Raw genomic sequence first — 16,871 nt, forward strand, 5'->3', positions numbered from 1 at the left:
AAGCTGATAAGTTTGTGTTCACAGTCTGTGATGGCAGACATCTGCCATCATAGATTGTTTGACTAGATCGTCTAGGATGTTCCGTGATGGATAGAGCCAAGGAAAAATATGATTGAAGGCAATAAAGATTTTATAGAGAAGAATGAAAAAAAAATGTCCTCTGAAAATTGCATGCCAAACTAATGTTTATCTTAGAAACCCCAAGAGACGGAGGTTAAGATTGTTGCCTGCCAGCATGAGCCTTAGACATAAAATGGGCTTTGGACTATAGTCTGGCAGTGTAGGAAGGATGGAAAATTAGAGGAGTGTATTTTTGAATTATGAGGGGTTTTATAGGTGAGTCTCTGAATGAAGCTTAGAAAACAGCATTGGAAGCAATCTTTTTTTTTTTTTTTTTAATTTTAAATCAACATATGTCTTTTCTGTCTTCCTTTGGAGCTTACAGTTCATCTTTTTCCTAACTTTGAATACGTAGTCATTCCACTTAAAAAGGCAGGGAGAGACAGGGGAGGAGTGCTTGGACATGCCAGAGTTAATGGCACTGTTCTTTTCCAAATGATGAGAAATGTTTTTTGTTCTCCAGTACCCTGTTGATCTGACCCCTGGCCACTTCCCTGACCTCTAGTCTATCAGTCTGCACCTCATTCTACCTCTGCCAGCATTCTAGAGTCCTTGTGTCCTTTACAGGCTACACTAACTGCTGCCTAGGAAATCTTTATAGTTTCTGAAATGCTCTTTGCCCAGACCCATGCACTCTTGCTCTCTTACCACCTTCAGTCTCTGCTCAAATGTCATTTCCTCCTTGACACCTTCCCTGGCACCCTGATCCAAAATGGCGGACTGTCCTCCATGTTTCATCCTTACTCCCTCATTCTACCCTCTTTGCCTCAGTAGCTGTCTGGCAACATGGATTTTTTTTTTTTTTTTTTTTTAATTTGACACAGAGAGAGAGAGAGAGAGATCACAAGTAGGCAGAGAGTCAGGCAGAGAGAGAGGGGGAAGCGGGCTCCCTGTTGAGCAGAGAGCCCGATACAGGGCTCGATCCCAGGACCCTGGGATCATGACCTGAGCCAAAGGCAGAGGCTTAACCCACTGAGCCACCCAGGCGCCCTGGCAACATGGATTTATTATTGGTTCTTTTCTTCCCTCACTACTGTGTAAGCTCCATGAGGTGTATCCTTAGCACCTGGAACAATGCCTGCCATACAAAGTGGGGGCTTCCTAAATTACTGTTGAAAGAGTGAATGAGTTAATCACTCACGTGAACGCTTGACTTTTTCAGGTAAATATTTAGGCAGGGCTACACTTTTATGACATAGACGAAAAAGTCTGCTTAACTTATTTCTTGGTTTATTTCCTTTTTTTCCCCCCCTCTGTCAAAGAGAAAAATGGAGGCAGATAAAGAATTTCCAGATACAAGAGATGGATTCCTGTGGATCCTGCTTCATGGGAGGCTGAGGGACAGTTTTGATTCTGAAAGGGGCAGTGGTTGCTCCCTGTTGCCTCCTGCTGGGACTGTGACTCTCTGTAAAGAATGATGATCCACAGCACTTTGGGACCATTCCCCTCTTGCGTGGCATATTGAAATGTGATGCTAGCTGTAAATTTTAAGACTGGACATAGCAGCTGTGCCTTCTGAGGCAAACCCCAGAATTACAGAGTTTTCTCCAGACCTTGCTGTCAGGGGACCAAAGTTCATCCATCCTCGTTTCCTATAGTCTAAAGAAAAGCCATGTTTTTTCAAGCCAGTGAGGTAGACATGACATGTTTCCAGTTGGATCAAATAAAGTATAAGGCTCTGAAAATACTTTCTCAAAGGACCTATGATGACTGACTTTCTGTCTCCAAGTACTGTAGAATAAAGAATTTGGCCTTTATCCCAGGTTCCTGGGAGGGAGCATCTAAACCCTTGGAAATTCCCGAGTGATGGGAGTGTCTCTGCTGCTCACAGTGGGTCCCAAGATCACACTTGAGTTTGTGCTAAGGAAGAGGTAACTCACGATGGACCATCTGATAGTTTTAGAATGTGGGCTGGCTATGCTGGAAAGACCACTTGTAGGATTAGAACGATGGGACTTTGAGCCACATTACAAGCCCTACCTTCCAACCTCCAGGAAGGGAAAGTGGTGCTGGAGATTGAGTTCAGTCACATGCCCAGTGATTGATTCAATCAACCAACCTAAGTAATGAAACCCCAGTTAAAAACTTGACATTGAAGCTTGGTTGAGTTTGCCTGATTGGTATTCATATATCATGCTGAGGGGGTGATGTGTCCTGAAGACAAGAAAGGTTTCTGTTTGGGACCCTCTCAGACCTGTCTCCATGAGTCTTTTCTTTGGACAGGTTTTTGATTTTTGTCCTTTACAATAAAATTGAAATCACAAGTGTAATGCTTTCTCAAATTCTGTGAGTCATTCCTGCAAATTATCAAATCTGAGGGAGTTGTGGGACCCCCCAGATTTGTGGCCATTTGGTCAGCAGGGCAGGTAACCTGGGGGCCATTGAACTTGCAGCTAGTGTCTGAAGGGAGTGCAGCCCTGTTCAGGAGTTTGTCCCCACATAAACTCTGGCTGGTCACTGTCAGAACCGTAGCGCATCCAGGAACTTTACCAAACATGTATCTTTAAAGGAAAACGAATTGGCTAAAAATTGACAACTCAATTATGCTTCTAACTAAACTATATTTATATCTGTTTATTTTAAAAATTATTTTCATTTTTATTTTTAAATTTTTATTATTTTTATTTTTAATTTTTATTATTTGCTGACTCTCTTTTTGAAGATTTTCTTTTGAGACTTGCTGCCTTGTCACAGATCTTCTTGCTCTCAGTTTCCCCAGCGTTTCTTTGATGCACTTGTTACTCTGAGCACTTACGGGACCCTCATGACAATAACTATCCCTTGCATGGGTGTGGGCTCCTCCTGACAAGCCCCTCTTGCCCTGTTCCCTCCCCATAGCTTCCTCATAGCCAGGGGAGGATGGGATGCCTTGAGCACGAACCCAGACCATAAATTTTATTTGTGTCTCGGAGCATCCGTCTCCCCCTTTGCACTGTGTTACTTGCCTTGGTGCCTGCAAATCATATCCTTTGGTTCTTTGATACATTAAGTGATGATTTGCTGATTTATTCTTGATACTAGAGGGAATGCAGAAGAAGAGCAACCAAAATGATTAAGGGCCAAAGGGATTCGCCTTAGAGGAAAACGAGAAAAACCAGATGTTGTTATTTATTGGTTTATTGGTTGAATGATCTAAGAAGACTATGGAAACCACTTATAAGTGTTTGAGAGCTCAGAGTATGGCAAGAGAAGAAAAAATGAGCTCAGAGGATGGCAAGGGAAGAAGAAAAATGAATGGCAGTTGAAGAAGACCGGAGAATGTTCTGTGTGTTCAGTTTTGGGCGGTGGAAACTCACGAGGAAAGTGTTGGAGGACTCGTTACTTGAGATAGCAGAAACAGACAGTTAAGGTTAGGATGGTTAAAGTACATTTAATTTTTTCTTTTCCCTGGTTTATAGTTTGTATTGTGAAAGAATGTACGTTGTGTTATTGCTGAGAAAACTGGATCTCCCAGGTAATTGTGGCAAAGATAGGTAGCCTTCTTTTAAGTATTGAGATGCATGTCTCTCATTGTTCTGAGTATCACCTGGTTTGAATCACTGGGTTTCTTGGGACAGATCTCCGGGTCCCATTTCACATTTACTGACTTAAATTATCTTGGGGGTGGAATGAGGGAATTGGCACTTGTAGTGTGCACGTCAGGGGATTCAGAATCTGGGAACCACTGGGACCCAGTGGGAGCATATGTTACATGAAGCTTAGATGCCAAGTGTCTCTGGAGTGTTATAGAAAAAAGAATCCAAAAGCTCATTGAGATAGGAATGTTGCCGTGCGTTTACCACATGCCGCTGGCTCACACCTTCCTCCCACCCCTCTACTACAGTCCTTGAGGGCCAGAGATCTTCCCTCCACTGAGGCATTAAGAACTACGTTAGTGAGGGGGCACCTGCAGCTTGGAGAAGCTCTGCTTTGTCTCTTGTCTGTGGGCAGGTGTGATGTGGGAGATGCGACTGAGGTGGGCTTTTTGCTGGGGTCTGGGAGGGCCTGATGCCAGTGGCAGAGCTTAGCTGCCAAAGACAAGGGGAGTGCATTTATCGCGATAGGCAGACAGGCAGCAGGGACCTAAGGGTGATCAGGATGTCATGACCTCCTAGGAGGGATCGCTGGTGGTGGCCAGTTAATCACATTGTCCCTAGGAATGAAGTAGATGTGCAGCCCTCTTAAGTGTTGCTTCGTCCCCAGGCTTGGTGGAAAGCCAGGCTTGAGTCACCACAGGGGAGAATCATGACCTGTTAGGTGGGAGTATGGAGGTAGAGCTGTTTGACTGACTGACCTGGGGTCCCCCAGAGGAAGGGTCCTAGTCTGTTCTGTAGTAGAAGTCTTTTCCAGGGACACAGCCCGGTTTTGTTTTTCTAACCCACTGAGCCACCCAGGTGCCCCGGTTTTGTTTTTTTAAACCAGAACTATTTTCCACAGAAGAAAATTAAAAAGAGTAAGGGGCTTTATCTAGAGCTCCAGGCTCTGTGAGTGGGTGGAAAAGTAGGGGCAGCCAATGGCTTTCCTCTTCCTTCCCCACTCCTCCTCCTGTGACTTCTTGGTGGATACTGTGACCCTGTGACCTGTTCTGGGGACCAGTGCCCTGTGATTGCTGTGAGTTCATTGTAACCCCACCTTTCTGGGCAGCTTTACAGGGAGACAGACAAGCTCAGATGGAGGAAGGGCATTTGCGGTCCTATTTGCCAAAAAGTCTGGAAGGCTTTCAGCCAGTCAGATGTGATTATTCAGATTTTTTCTTTTCCTCCTCCTCCTCCATCCTCTCCTCCTTCTCCTCCTACCCCCCCCCTCCCCGCTCCCCCTCTTTCCCCTTCTCCTCTCCATCCTCCTCCTCCTCCTTCTTCAAAGATTTATTTACTTGAGAGAGAGAGAGAACTAGTGGTGGCAGGGCAGACTTGGGGGGAGGGGAGTATGATGTGGGGCTCAATCCCAGGACCCTCAGATCATGATCTGAGCTAAAGGCAGATGCTTAACTGACTGAGCTACCCAGGCACCCTGTTCAGAGTTTTTCTGAAAAGAAAAAAAAGAAAAAAAAAAGAAAAAAAAAATATATATATACACACACACTTCCTATTGCTCGGTTTAAGCTTTAAGTTAGAGATGAAGGCTCAGGGCGCCTGGGTGGCTCAGTCAATTAAATGTCTGCCTTCTGCTCAAGTCATGATCCCAGTGTCCTGGGACAGACCCCGCCAATGGCCTCCTTGCTCAGCGGGTAGCCTGCTTCTCCCGCTTCCTCTGCCCCTCCTTTGCTTGTGCATGTGCTGCTCTCTATCTCTGTCGAATAAATAAATGAAATCTTTTTTAAAAATCTTAAAAAAAATAAACTAGAGATGAAGACTAAACCAAATTAGAGATTCTTACTGTTGAAAGGGAAAGATGATCTTTTCAACTTACAACTTAATGCAAGTTTATTTGCTCATTCAGTAAACTTTCATTTAGAGTCTACTGTGTGCTAGGAGAGATGGATATGATGAGGAAAAAAGTGAATTTTTTACAATGCATGAAAAAGCTTATAATACTTGAGGAATATGGCTAAAGAGTTTTAAAAAAACTGAGTAAATGCTATAGTGGAGTGCACTTAGGGTGACGTGGGACGTGAGAAACTATTCTTCTTGGGTGGTATTTAGAGTGGGCTGTTTTTCATGCTTCTGTATGGACATTTCTGGTTATCCAAACACCAGTTCTAGTCTTAAATACTGCTTCTTCCTTAGAGTAGTTGGCTTGTATTGTGTTAAATTGTGACTACTTGTGCCATCTCAATGGTCACACAGATATTTCCATGCAGTCATGTGGGCCCAGAATTACCAGGTCTTCTAATATTTTAAGAGAAGCTGGAGATCTTTATAAGAAATCACCTGTTTTAGCATGGAAGTTCCTCAAAAAGTTGAAAATAGAGCTATCCTATGACCCAGCAATTGCACTACTGGGTATTTACCCTAAAGATACAAATGTAGTGATCCAAAGGGGCATGTGCACCCGAATGTTTATAGCAGCAATGTCCACAATAGCCAAACTATGGAAAGAACCTAGATGTCCATCAACAGATGAATGGATAAAGAAAATGTGGTCTGTGTATATGTGTGTGTATACACACACACACACACACACACACACACACACAATGGAATACTATGCAGCCATCAAAAGAAAATGAAATCTTGCCATTTGCGACAACGTGGATGGAACTAGAGGGTATTATGCTTAGCAAAATAAGTCAATCGGAGAAAAACAACTATCATATGATCTCCCCTGATATGAGGAAGTGGAGATGCAACGTGGGGGGTTTGAGTGGTAGGAAAAGAATAAATGAAACAAGATGGGATTGGGAGGGAGACAAACCATAAGTGACTCTTAATCTCACAAAACAAACTGAGGGTTGCCGGGGGGAGGGGGGTAGGGAGAGGGTGGTGGGATTATGGACACTGGGGAGGGTATGTGCTATGGTGAGTGCTGTGAAGTGTGTAAACCTGGCGATTCATAGACCTGTACCCCTGGGGCTAATAATACATTATATGTTAATTTAAAAAAAAAAAGAAATCACCTGTTTTAAATATGTTGGTAAATTAAAAGAAGAAAAGGCATACTGTTGAAACAAAACAGTTTGCAGGCCCTTGGGGGAGTCTCTTTGCAGCATTGTTATTGCATCTTCCTTTCCAGTCTGAGAGCTCCTTGAGTTCATGCATTGCTTCACTCACTCATTCATTTGTCTGTATAGCCATCCATTTATCCACTTAATTTTGACAGCTGGGAAAGAGGCATTGTGCTGGGCACTAGGGTTATAGCCATAATTTGGCTAAAATATGGCAAAAATCCTTTTCCTTGGAGAATTTGGGGTAATTTTTATCATCTTTCTCGAGGCTGAGCTTTCCCCCATCTCCTCAAGTCTTTCCTGAGACATCAATTTTTTTTAAGATTATTTATTTATTTATTTGACAGACAGAGATCACTGGTAGGCAGAGAGAGAGAGGGAGAAGCAGGCTCCCTGCAGAGCAGAGAGCCCGATGCGGGGCTCTATCCCAGGACACTGAGATCATGACCTGAGCCGAAGGCAGAGGCTTTAACCCACTGAGCCACCCAGGTGCCCCTGAGACATCATTTTTGAGACTCCCCACTCTTCCAGCATTTTGGGGCTCTCCTAGGAAGGTGCTCCAGCATTAAAGTAGCACCTGGAGGGGCTGCTGCCCCGTGTTGGATACCTTCTCCGGCACACACCAGAATACCTCCCTCTTTCCTGTCTCTGCCCCGGTAGATTGTCCCATTGCTAGCTTTCACTATTATCTGTCAATGTCTCTCTTTCTCCTATAATGCTGTCAGCTCTTTGGTAGCAGATGCCATGTCTTCTCTTTGTATCTCTGGGCCCTACATCATACCTGACATGAAGTAGGTACTCAATAAATATCTGTTAGAGTGAATTGAAATGAAAATTAGTTTGGCTTAATGCAGTTTGGTGTGTTTGATAGCCAAGACGCAATAACTCTGCAAGTTTAGCCTAAACTGACAGCCCTTGGACAATACTGTGTGTATAGCTTTAGCCTGGATTGCAAGTATTTTGTTCTCTTTTATGTCCAGATGTGGGACTTTTCTCTTACCCATATTCTACCTAATCCTCTAAAATTTAATTAACAATAGCAAGCATTTAAACTTTTTGTGAATCTTAGTCTGCCAGTCGAGTGGACCCTCTTTCACAGATGTAGGCTTTCTGCAAGCGTGGTTAGCATATGCTACAGATCTCGCTGAGTTTCTGATAGAAATATGGGACAGACCAGAGATAATGTCAGAATCTTGTGACTTACACTGAAGGTCTCCATCTAAGGAGATCCTGGTTATTATTCACCACTCTTTTTTGTATTTGCCACAAATCCAAATTCTTGTATCTTGTACATAAGGAGATTCTGAAAGATTTTGATTAATGTCTTTGTTAAAATAAAGATGTGATGTGTCTGTCACATTCCGTTCTATTAAAATGTGAGGTTAATCTGCTAAACCCCCTTTTTGTGAACCCATAAAAGAATCAGAGATTCTCTTTCCACTGCTCACAAATAACGTTTTGTTATTATTTCCTCTCAAGCTCACTTGTCCATAGTTTGGAGAGCTCACTCTCTATCTCTTTAGGTATTTGGGAGACTCTAGTAATTTTAGATTCTCATTCATTTCTCAGGGCTTAGATTCGCCAGTATCTAGTACTGTGTGAGGGCCTTTCAGTTACCTTAATTAGCACTGCAGTCGTTCCCCATTCAGTAATTTATTTTTATATTTTGATATCCAATTGAATTCACTTAAAACACCAGGCATTTTGTTCTAACCGGTTTTCAGGAATATTAATCTGATGACAGCTATACTTGTGAATATAGCATAATGTATAAACTTGTCAAATCACTTAATTGTACACTTGGAACTAATGTAACATTGTGTGTCAACTCTATTCAAATACCCCCCCCCCCCCCCCCCGCAGTACTCTATATAGATAACTCCTGCACATTTTCAGATAGGATACATATGGACCACAAATGGGACTCATTTTGTATCATTTTTGGAAGGGGAAAGTACCTCAAAAAGTGTGGCAATATACTAGCAACACTTTTAATGATGCTTTTTTACTTTTCAAATGGTTGAATAACAAATATTTTGGAAGAAATAACAAGTATTTTGTTCTCTCTTTAAAGGCAGTGCTGTTAATTTGTAATCCAAAATGATGATCTAAAGTGTAGTATCTGTGAAATCAGTCAAATACATTCCTTAATGTAAGATGCATCTTGTATGTTAAAAAGGCAAGTCCTATTCTTCTACTTACACTCAGTGCTTCTGACACCAGATGTATAGGGTTTTTATTTTTTAGTGATCAGTTCTCAGTGTCCTACATTATCTGGGTGTCCTGTTTAACTCTTTCTGGAATTAGCACCAGATCCCCCAGGTCAAAGGCCCATTTCTACAAGACTGACCCCACTTCAATTCTTTTTTTTTAAGATTTTATTTATTTATTTAATAGAGAGAGAGAACGGGAGAGAGAGGAGTGGGAGAGAGAGCACAAGCTGGGGGAACAGCAGAGGCAGAGGGAGAAGCAGGCTCCCCACTGAGCAGGGAGCCCGATGTGGGACTTGATCCCAGGATCCTGGGATCATGACCTGAGCCAAAGGCAGCCGCTTCACCGACTGAGCCACCCAGGTGCCCCGACTAACCCACTTCAGACGCTGGTTGCAAGTAGTGGGTCCCTAGCTTACTGCACTTCTGTCCAGCTTAGTTGCAAATCAGGAGTTCTCATGATGTCCTCCTCAGATTCAGTAATTTGCTCTAATGGCTCACAGAAGTCAAGGAAGCACTTATTTAACGTTTACTGATTTGTTATAGAATGAAGGGTATGACGCAAGATATAGATGAACAGCCAGTTGAAGAGATCCTTACGGTGAGGTCTGGAAGGCCCCAAGCTCAGGAGCTTCTGTCCCGTGGAGCTGCAGTGTGCCGTCTGCCCAGCTTGGAGATGTGTTCACCAACTTGGAAGTTTTCCAGACCCTGTGGTTCAGGGAGTTTCTATGGAGGCTTCATCAAGTAGGCATCACTGATAATGACCTCCATCTCTGGCCTCCTCCAATACCTGGAGGATAGAGGAGGGAAGGGGCTAAAAGTTCCGAGCTTCTAATCATAACTTGATCTTTCGGGAGAGCAGCCCACATCCAGAAGCCATCCAGGAGCCCACCAAGAGTCACCTTCTTAGAAAAAAGATAATCCAACCACTTGGGGAGTTCTGAGGGATTTAGGAGTTCTGTGTCAGGAACCAGCGCCAAAGACCAAATACTAGAACAAAAGATTGTCCTAGGACCTTTATGACTGAAGAAATTACAGAGGTTTTAGAGTCTCTGCCAGGAGTTGGGATAAAGACCGAAATATGTATTTCTTATTATATCACAATGTTACATTTGTCTATCTATGTCTGTATATCTGTATCTGTATCTATATCTATCTGTATCTCTATCTTTGAACAGTTTTCTGGTTTTTTCCTTATGGAAAATTCCTGGAAGTGGAATTTTTGGTCAATGTTTATGTACTTCTTAAAGCCTTTTGGTACACATTGATAAGCTTGAGACCTTCCCTCTTGGACACTCACCAGCTGTTTGTAAGATTGCCTCTTTTGTCTCATTGTCATGGGTGTGAATGAACTTGGAATGAATGGCTTAGTTGGTCTGGAAAGCTTAGCCTGATGGAGTAGATACTGATGTAAAACCAGCTCATGTGGGTGGGCTCTCTGGGAATTGCGCCTAAGTTCTTCAAGGATAGGGACCTGGTCTTGCCCTTCTCACAGCTCCCCCATCCCGATCTTGGTGATTTTCAGCAGCTTGCTCACCGCAGGTGGGTCCTCTTGTACTGGAATGGGATGTCTTCTTTCTTTTTTAGCCGGATCTGCCCACCCCCTAGTTCATGGCCCATTGTTCTAGATGGGGTGTTTCACACCATGCTTCCATCTTCAGGACTCTGGGGGGTGTGCACAGACTTGTGGGTTGGCCATCATACAGCTCGCTGGAATCTTGCTTTGGAGCCCTGAAGTCAGGTTCCACAAAGCAATTCATTTTTCTAGGCTTGATTACTTCAGTGGGAATGAAGATGGAGTCAGTAACTATGACATTTATATTCATGTGTCCAAATAAAACTTGAGATGTTTAAAATTCTGTAGGTTAAATTCGTGCACGACTCAAGTCAAGTATTTAGAATATGCTTATGCCATCGCTAAAGTTGACTTTTGCATTTTCAATTGTTTTGGCTAAGAGAAGGTGTTTCTTTAAGAGAAGCAGATCTAGGGATTACTGTTTCAGTGAAACGAGCTGGAGTATAGACAACTACAGACAGTCCCATTTAGGGTGCTCCCTATACAACTATATTTTTGCTAACCCCGCAGAATCAATTAGGGACATTATGTCCTGTTATTAAATTTAAGGCAACCTTAAGTCTGTCTGTTCTGCATTTCTATCTCAGGAAAGTATTTTTTAAGATGTTGAACAATAAATTTGTCCCCTCTCCTTTTTTTTTTTTTTTTTTTTTTCTCTTTTCTTTTTTCTTTTTAGAGGGAGTGGGAGAGAGGGTGCGAGCATGCAAATGGGGTTGGGGTGCAGAGGGAAAGGGAGAGAGAGAGAGAGAGAATCTTAAGCATAGAGACCCTGCAGGGGCAGGATCTCACCACCCTGAGATCATGACCTGAGCTAAAACGAAGAGTTGGGCACTTTAACCGACGGAGCCATCCCGGTGCCCCATGAGTTTCCCTTCTTTCTGTGATTGACTTTAGTTTCTTCGTCATAATCTTAGAATTCAAATTTTGAGGTCTGTGGGAATTTAAGTTAGAAAACATTTAATACAGATTCTGAAACGATGTGCTTTTGCTCATCCTTTTAATTTCAGCTGCAGCTGGTAATAGCATCTTCAGATGCCCCGAAGATCCTTTGTGGAGTGGTAATTAACAATCATTCCAGGTGCATAATCTGGAAATTTGGTTCTTGGGGGGCACTGCGGGTGAGAGAACACGTTCATGCTTGGTTTGTCCGAACTGTGACTGCAGTCACAGTCTTGTGGCTTTTTTCTCCTCTCCAGTGGTTGTGGCTCTGACCCATAGCACTGTGGACTAGTCTTTGAAGCTCAGCTCTTTGGGAAGAGCCGGCAGTGATAGCAAGAGTATCATGGGGTTGTTCGCATGAGCCATGGACTAAAGGGAAAACAGGTTCAGCACCTCTTTGCCTGCCTTGTCAGTGAGGCCAACAGAGTTCTCTGAAATAAAATTACAGTGCATTTGCAATGGTTTCTGCAGATAGGAACATCCTGAGATGGGGAAAAATGATACTCCCACATCTAGAGTAACCTGATGTTGGGAGTCATTTAAAAAGAATCGATTGAACAGCTTATCTTTCAAAATGATTGATTCCCTCCTCTCTCCTTGTGCTTCTGTTCTGTATGTAGCTGATTCGGCTTCTGTTTCTGTCTTTTTGTACAGGCTGAACATATTTTTGACTGGCATGAACCCATTCTACTTTCATGCGGTGAATGTGGTTTTACACTGTCTCGTGACTCTCGTCCTGATGTACACCTGTGACAAAGCTGTCTTCAGGAACCGGGGACTGGCTTTTGCTACAGCGTTGCTTTTTGCTGTGCACCCTGTCCACACAGAGGCGGTGAGTATCACTGTAGCTCCGTGAAACAAGGAACTAAAAAAAAAAAAAAGCCGAACTGATCTTTTTTCCCCCTTTCAAAACCACGTGAATTCAAAGCTCCACTGAAGTGTTTATCTTTATATATAAATCATTCTGCTTGACAACTTGTCTTTTTGAATGTTCACATGGCCTTCACACTTTAACTGGCTTTTCCAAATAACCTATTATTATTATGTGTCGTTATAAACGGCCACAGTTCTTTATTTGAAGAAAATTCAATTTCTAATGTGTTTTAAACAGCACAGGGCATTTTGAGGTACTTACTGTGCTGAGGCATTGTTCCTGCTCTACTTTTGAATTTTAAATTTTCTCTCTCTGCTTTCTGTTTATAATATTTATGATGCTGAACAGTGAGTGCGAGGGGAGGGCTAAAGAGTTAGACTGACATTCTTCAGATTAGAAAGACAGAGTTGCAATAGGGACTTAGAAATAGGTTTTCAGGTTATTTCGTGTGAAGTGTAGTTACTTGGTAGGTGATGCAAAATTTATTTAAAAAGTATAGATAGTTCAGATCTGTTTGGTCCTCTTTGAAATATGGACTTGATCATGCACTGAGAAGGCATTATCAAGTTACTTTGTTTCATGGCTTAAGAACCACAGTTGTTTTATTGTGTCCATATTGCTAGGGGTAGACAAAGACTTTCCAAGGGGTTCCTGAGCCCCATGGCTTTAAAAGAATCATTTCCAGAGCCTTAGCTTGCATCTGGACACTTGCCTATAGTTTGTCTGTCTGAGAACACACTAGGGGTCAAGGTGTCAAATTGGTTCTCCTCACCCTTCCTCCCCTTTCAGTTGTCGTCTCATTGAAAAATAAAAATGAATGTCTCACCTACATCAGAATTTTACTCTGCCCCAGGTGTCCACATCTTTGAGGTACTGTATAAAGAAAAAATTTAATATATTGGTGTCAGCAAAGTCTCCTTCAATTGAGGCATCAGAGATCTGGAGTGGGGCTTCATATCGCTGTCTGTCTTCCACATATTTCTGTGAGGAACAGAACGTGGCAATAAAAGTGGGGTATGGTGGCCTGTTTTGATCTTCTTAATTCAGAAGTGAGATGGTTGTCATGGGGCTGCTTCATAATATGTTCATTTGAGCCGACACAAGAAGCCTGATTTGGCCAACTGGTGTTGTAATGACTGTTTTTGCCAGTTAGGCTACATGATGGACATTTTCCACAAACAATATTGTATATCTGTAAGCCCAAGGTTTTGACACAAATATATTTGGAGTGAGAGACAAAAAAAATGAATTTATAAAAAAATTATATTACTTAAGGTAAATTTTCCAGCCCTTTCTTGAGTATCTTAAATAGAAAAGCTCCCTCTAAGTGGAAGGCTATAAATAATAGTCCTTTGGAAAGTCTCGGTGAAGCCATTTTTGTTGTAGTGCTGAGAAACCATGAAAGCGAATGACTCTAATGATAGGTAACTCTCATGATGGCTATGGTGAAATTATTTGCTTCCAACCAAATTAAAGGAGAATCTGATTGAGTGTCAGCTGGTAGATCATTAAGCATTATGTAATATGATAGATTACTATGATTTTGTCAATGACCTTAGTGTTCAAAGAATTAAGTCACTGCTGTAACATAGCTATTTCTGTCTCATTTATGCAAACATTTCTTTAAAGATGAAAGCTAGGAATGGAACTGATACTATATGCATTCTTATTCTAACCTAAAGTAATATTCAGTCAATAATTGCACTTATAGAAAAGAAACATGGGACATCTGAGTGGCTCAGTCCATTAAGTGGCCAGCTTTTGATTTCAGCTCAGGTCATGATCTCAGGGTCGTGGGATTGAGCCCCACATCAAGCCTCTGTGTTGGGTGGGGAGTCTGTTTGAGAGTCTCTCTCTCCCTCTGCCTGTCCTGCTCATGTTCTCTTTCTCGGATAAATAAATCTTAAAAAGAAAAAAGAAAAACCTGCTATACCTGTTATTAAGAAGTGTGTTTTTATATCTAAGAGCTAGTTATAATTTTTATTTTTATTTTTTTTAAAGATTATATTTACTTATCTGACAGAGATCACAGGTAGGCAGAGAGGCAGGCAGAGAGAGAGGAGGAAGCATGCTCCCCGCTGAGCAGAGAGCCCGATGCGGGGCTTGATCCCAGGACCCTGGGATCATGACCCGAGCTGAAGGCAGAGGCTTTAACCCACTGAGCCACCCAGACACCCCGTAGTTATAATTTTTTCTAATTTATGATGTATTGAGTAATTGTGTATTAATTCTAAGTGGTAACTTAATGATGTAATGTATTTTTATTACAGAGAGAGAAGATGATAAGTAGAATATTTTTAAGCATAACTATACAATACATTAAGAAACAATGCTCAGAGGGAAATAAAATAGAAATAAGAGTTCAAGGGGAATGGGTGTGAAATGTCTGTCGTTTAAAGAAGAGCCTGTTCATGTTTGTGTAAATGGAAAATAATGAGCTTCAAATTGTGGTGGCACATTTCAGATTCCATTTGGTACATTTAAAACAGTAATATTACGGCCTTATTTTTAAAATGTCAGTATTTACAATGCATGGGAAGTTAGATCCCTTCAAGTATGTAAAATTATGATGAAAAAATTTTAGATACAAATTTTAAAAGATGAGATACCCAAGTTTTTAATATTCTTTTTGGATGTCACCTGAAGAGAAATAATCAAGGACTACTACTCCTAGCCATATGGAATATAGGACACCGGGTCAAAGTACAGTGGAAAATATATGGTTGGAGTGTCTTGGGGAAAATTTTTGCAGGAAAGAATAAAGGATAGAACAATAACAGTCTTAATTCTATGCTTGCAGAGAGGGAGTCCAGGTAACCATGGACAGTGGGATCATGAGCTGGTAGTTTGGTCGAATTCTAAGAAAAAGGAAAAACATCCTGTTAGCAAGGTGACCTTTAAGAAAAGGTTTCAGCAAGCTAATAATAATAATAATAATAAATCCATGGTAGCACAATTATAGGGACAAAAGAGGCTGAGAGCTGGATGTTTGGGGAAAAATTTTACAGAAACTATTTGCATTCACAAGGAAATGAGATCTGCAAGAAGGAGGTGAAGAAATTTGACTTAACATAACAATATATACTAGGAAGTAAAATTAGGAGACTGTTATTCAATTATAGGTATTAGTTTAGGTTTCTAAGGAAGAAGACAGAGAAATAGGAAAAAAACATTGTGTTATAGAAGACTTAGTGTGATAAATTAATAAAAAAAAAAAGAAAAATAGATCACAGTGTGGCTGGAGAGGGAGTCAGGGGGATTTATTTCCCCTTTGATAAATAAGAACAAAATCAGGACCTCAAGTAATCCCAGGAAGGATGGAGGATTAACATTTTTTGAGGGAGGGGTTTTGTTTCAACATGTTGGTGTGATTAAGGATTTGTTTCCTTAATTATGTAATCAACATATAGTAAATGAATTCTTGCTTGGTGTAGGCACTGCTAGGTGCCCGGAGGGTATGTGGGTAGGTAGTGGGTCCCTACCCATAATTTGTTCACAAATTCCTAAAAAAACCAAAGAACATATACATAAATACATACAAGACAAAGCAGTATGTTGTGTAATAAAAAACTATCTCCAATTTAAGTATAAGGAATAAATTCATTTTTTAACTCAATCTTTCAACAAATATTTAAGTGCAGGAGGTATTAGCAATGACTAGGATAGACCCATACCTTTCCTCATTGAAGGCCTTGCGATTCTTCAAAGGGTTTTCTGACAGTATATTTTTTTGGAGAGCTGAATCATCAGAAAAATAAGTAGAGAAATTGGGAAAACTTGAAAAATCATTGTAATTCCCTGGTGGTAATTGAAACTTAGCAGTCATCATAGAAACACTATTGGTTGGAAGGAAGGCACTTATGTCAAGTCAAAAGCGAGAGCAGGAAATGCCGACACACGGCGTTGAAGGCTAAGGTCAGCATTTCCAGAACACATGTAAGATGAAGAGCACACGTAAGAGAGAATCAGTCCTGATCTAATCAGTCAGCCTGGCTTTGTTTGTTTTTAAAGATATTAATTATTTATTTGATAGAGAGAGATCACAAGTAGGCAGAGAGGCAGGCAGAGAGAGAGGGGGAAGCAGGCTCCCTCCTCAGCAGAGAGCCCGATGCGGGGCTCGATCCCAGGACCCTGAGATCATGACCTGAGCCAAAGGCAGAGGCTTAACCCACTGAGCAACCCAGTGTCCCCAGCTGTTGCATGTTAAGTGTGTGTTTCCTGGCCCTGTCTGGCAGTAATGGACTAGAATTCGTGCAGCTAGAACAATCAATAACTTGATATATATGGTATACTTTATATAAAGCCTATGAATGGTATGCTAAGAAATAAAAAGTTTTGGGGGCAAATTAAATTAATTGGTATTTCTGTTACTCTTGCTCGGACTTAGATCTGATTGTTTGAATTCTACCCAATGATGTTCACTCATTTTTTTTCCATCATTTGGGTATGTGTTACAGGATTCAGTTCCCAGGTAACAACTACCTTCTTGGTGAGGAAAACCTGCAGCTTGAGGCAGAGTCCGTGCTATCCATCTGCATGTACTTTTGGCTAAGTCCTTTGTACTTCTCA

The 16,871-nt window shown here is 41.5% G+C and overlaps 1 protein-coding gene across 1 annotated transcript in view; it reads left to right on the forward strand.

Moving 5' to 3' along the window:
• The window catches only part of TMTC1 (transmembrane O-mannosyltransferase targeting cadherins 1), a 255,687-nt gene that overhangs the window by 9,666 nt on the left and 229,150 nt on the right, over positions 1 to 16,871 (forward strand). Inside the window, exon 2 of the mRNA XM_032855161.1 lies at positions 12,083 to 12,260. Within this exon, the coding sequence (XP_032711052.1) occupies positions 12,083 to 12,260 (178 nt within the window). The remainder of the gene's footprint in view (positions 1 to 12,082; positions 12,261 to 16,871) is intronic.

The sequence above is a fragment of the Lontra canadensis genome, unplaced genomic scaffold (genome assembly GCF_010015895.1).
Source record: "Lontra canadensis isolate GAN:19392208 unplaced genomic scaffold, GSC_riverotter_1.0 scaffold9, whole genome shotgun sequence".
In the NCBI taxonomy this organism is placed as follows: domain Eukaryota; kingdom Metazoa; phylum Chordata; class Mammalia; order Carnivora; family Mustelidae; genus Lontra; species Lontra canadensis.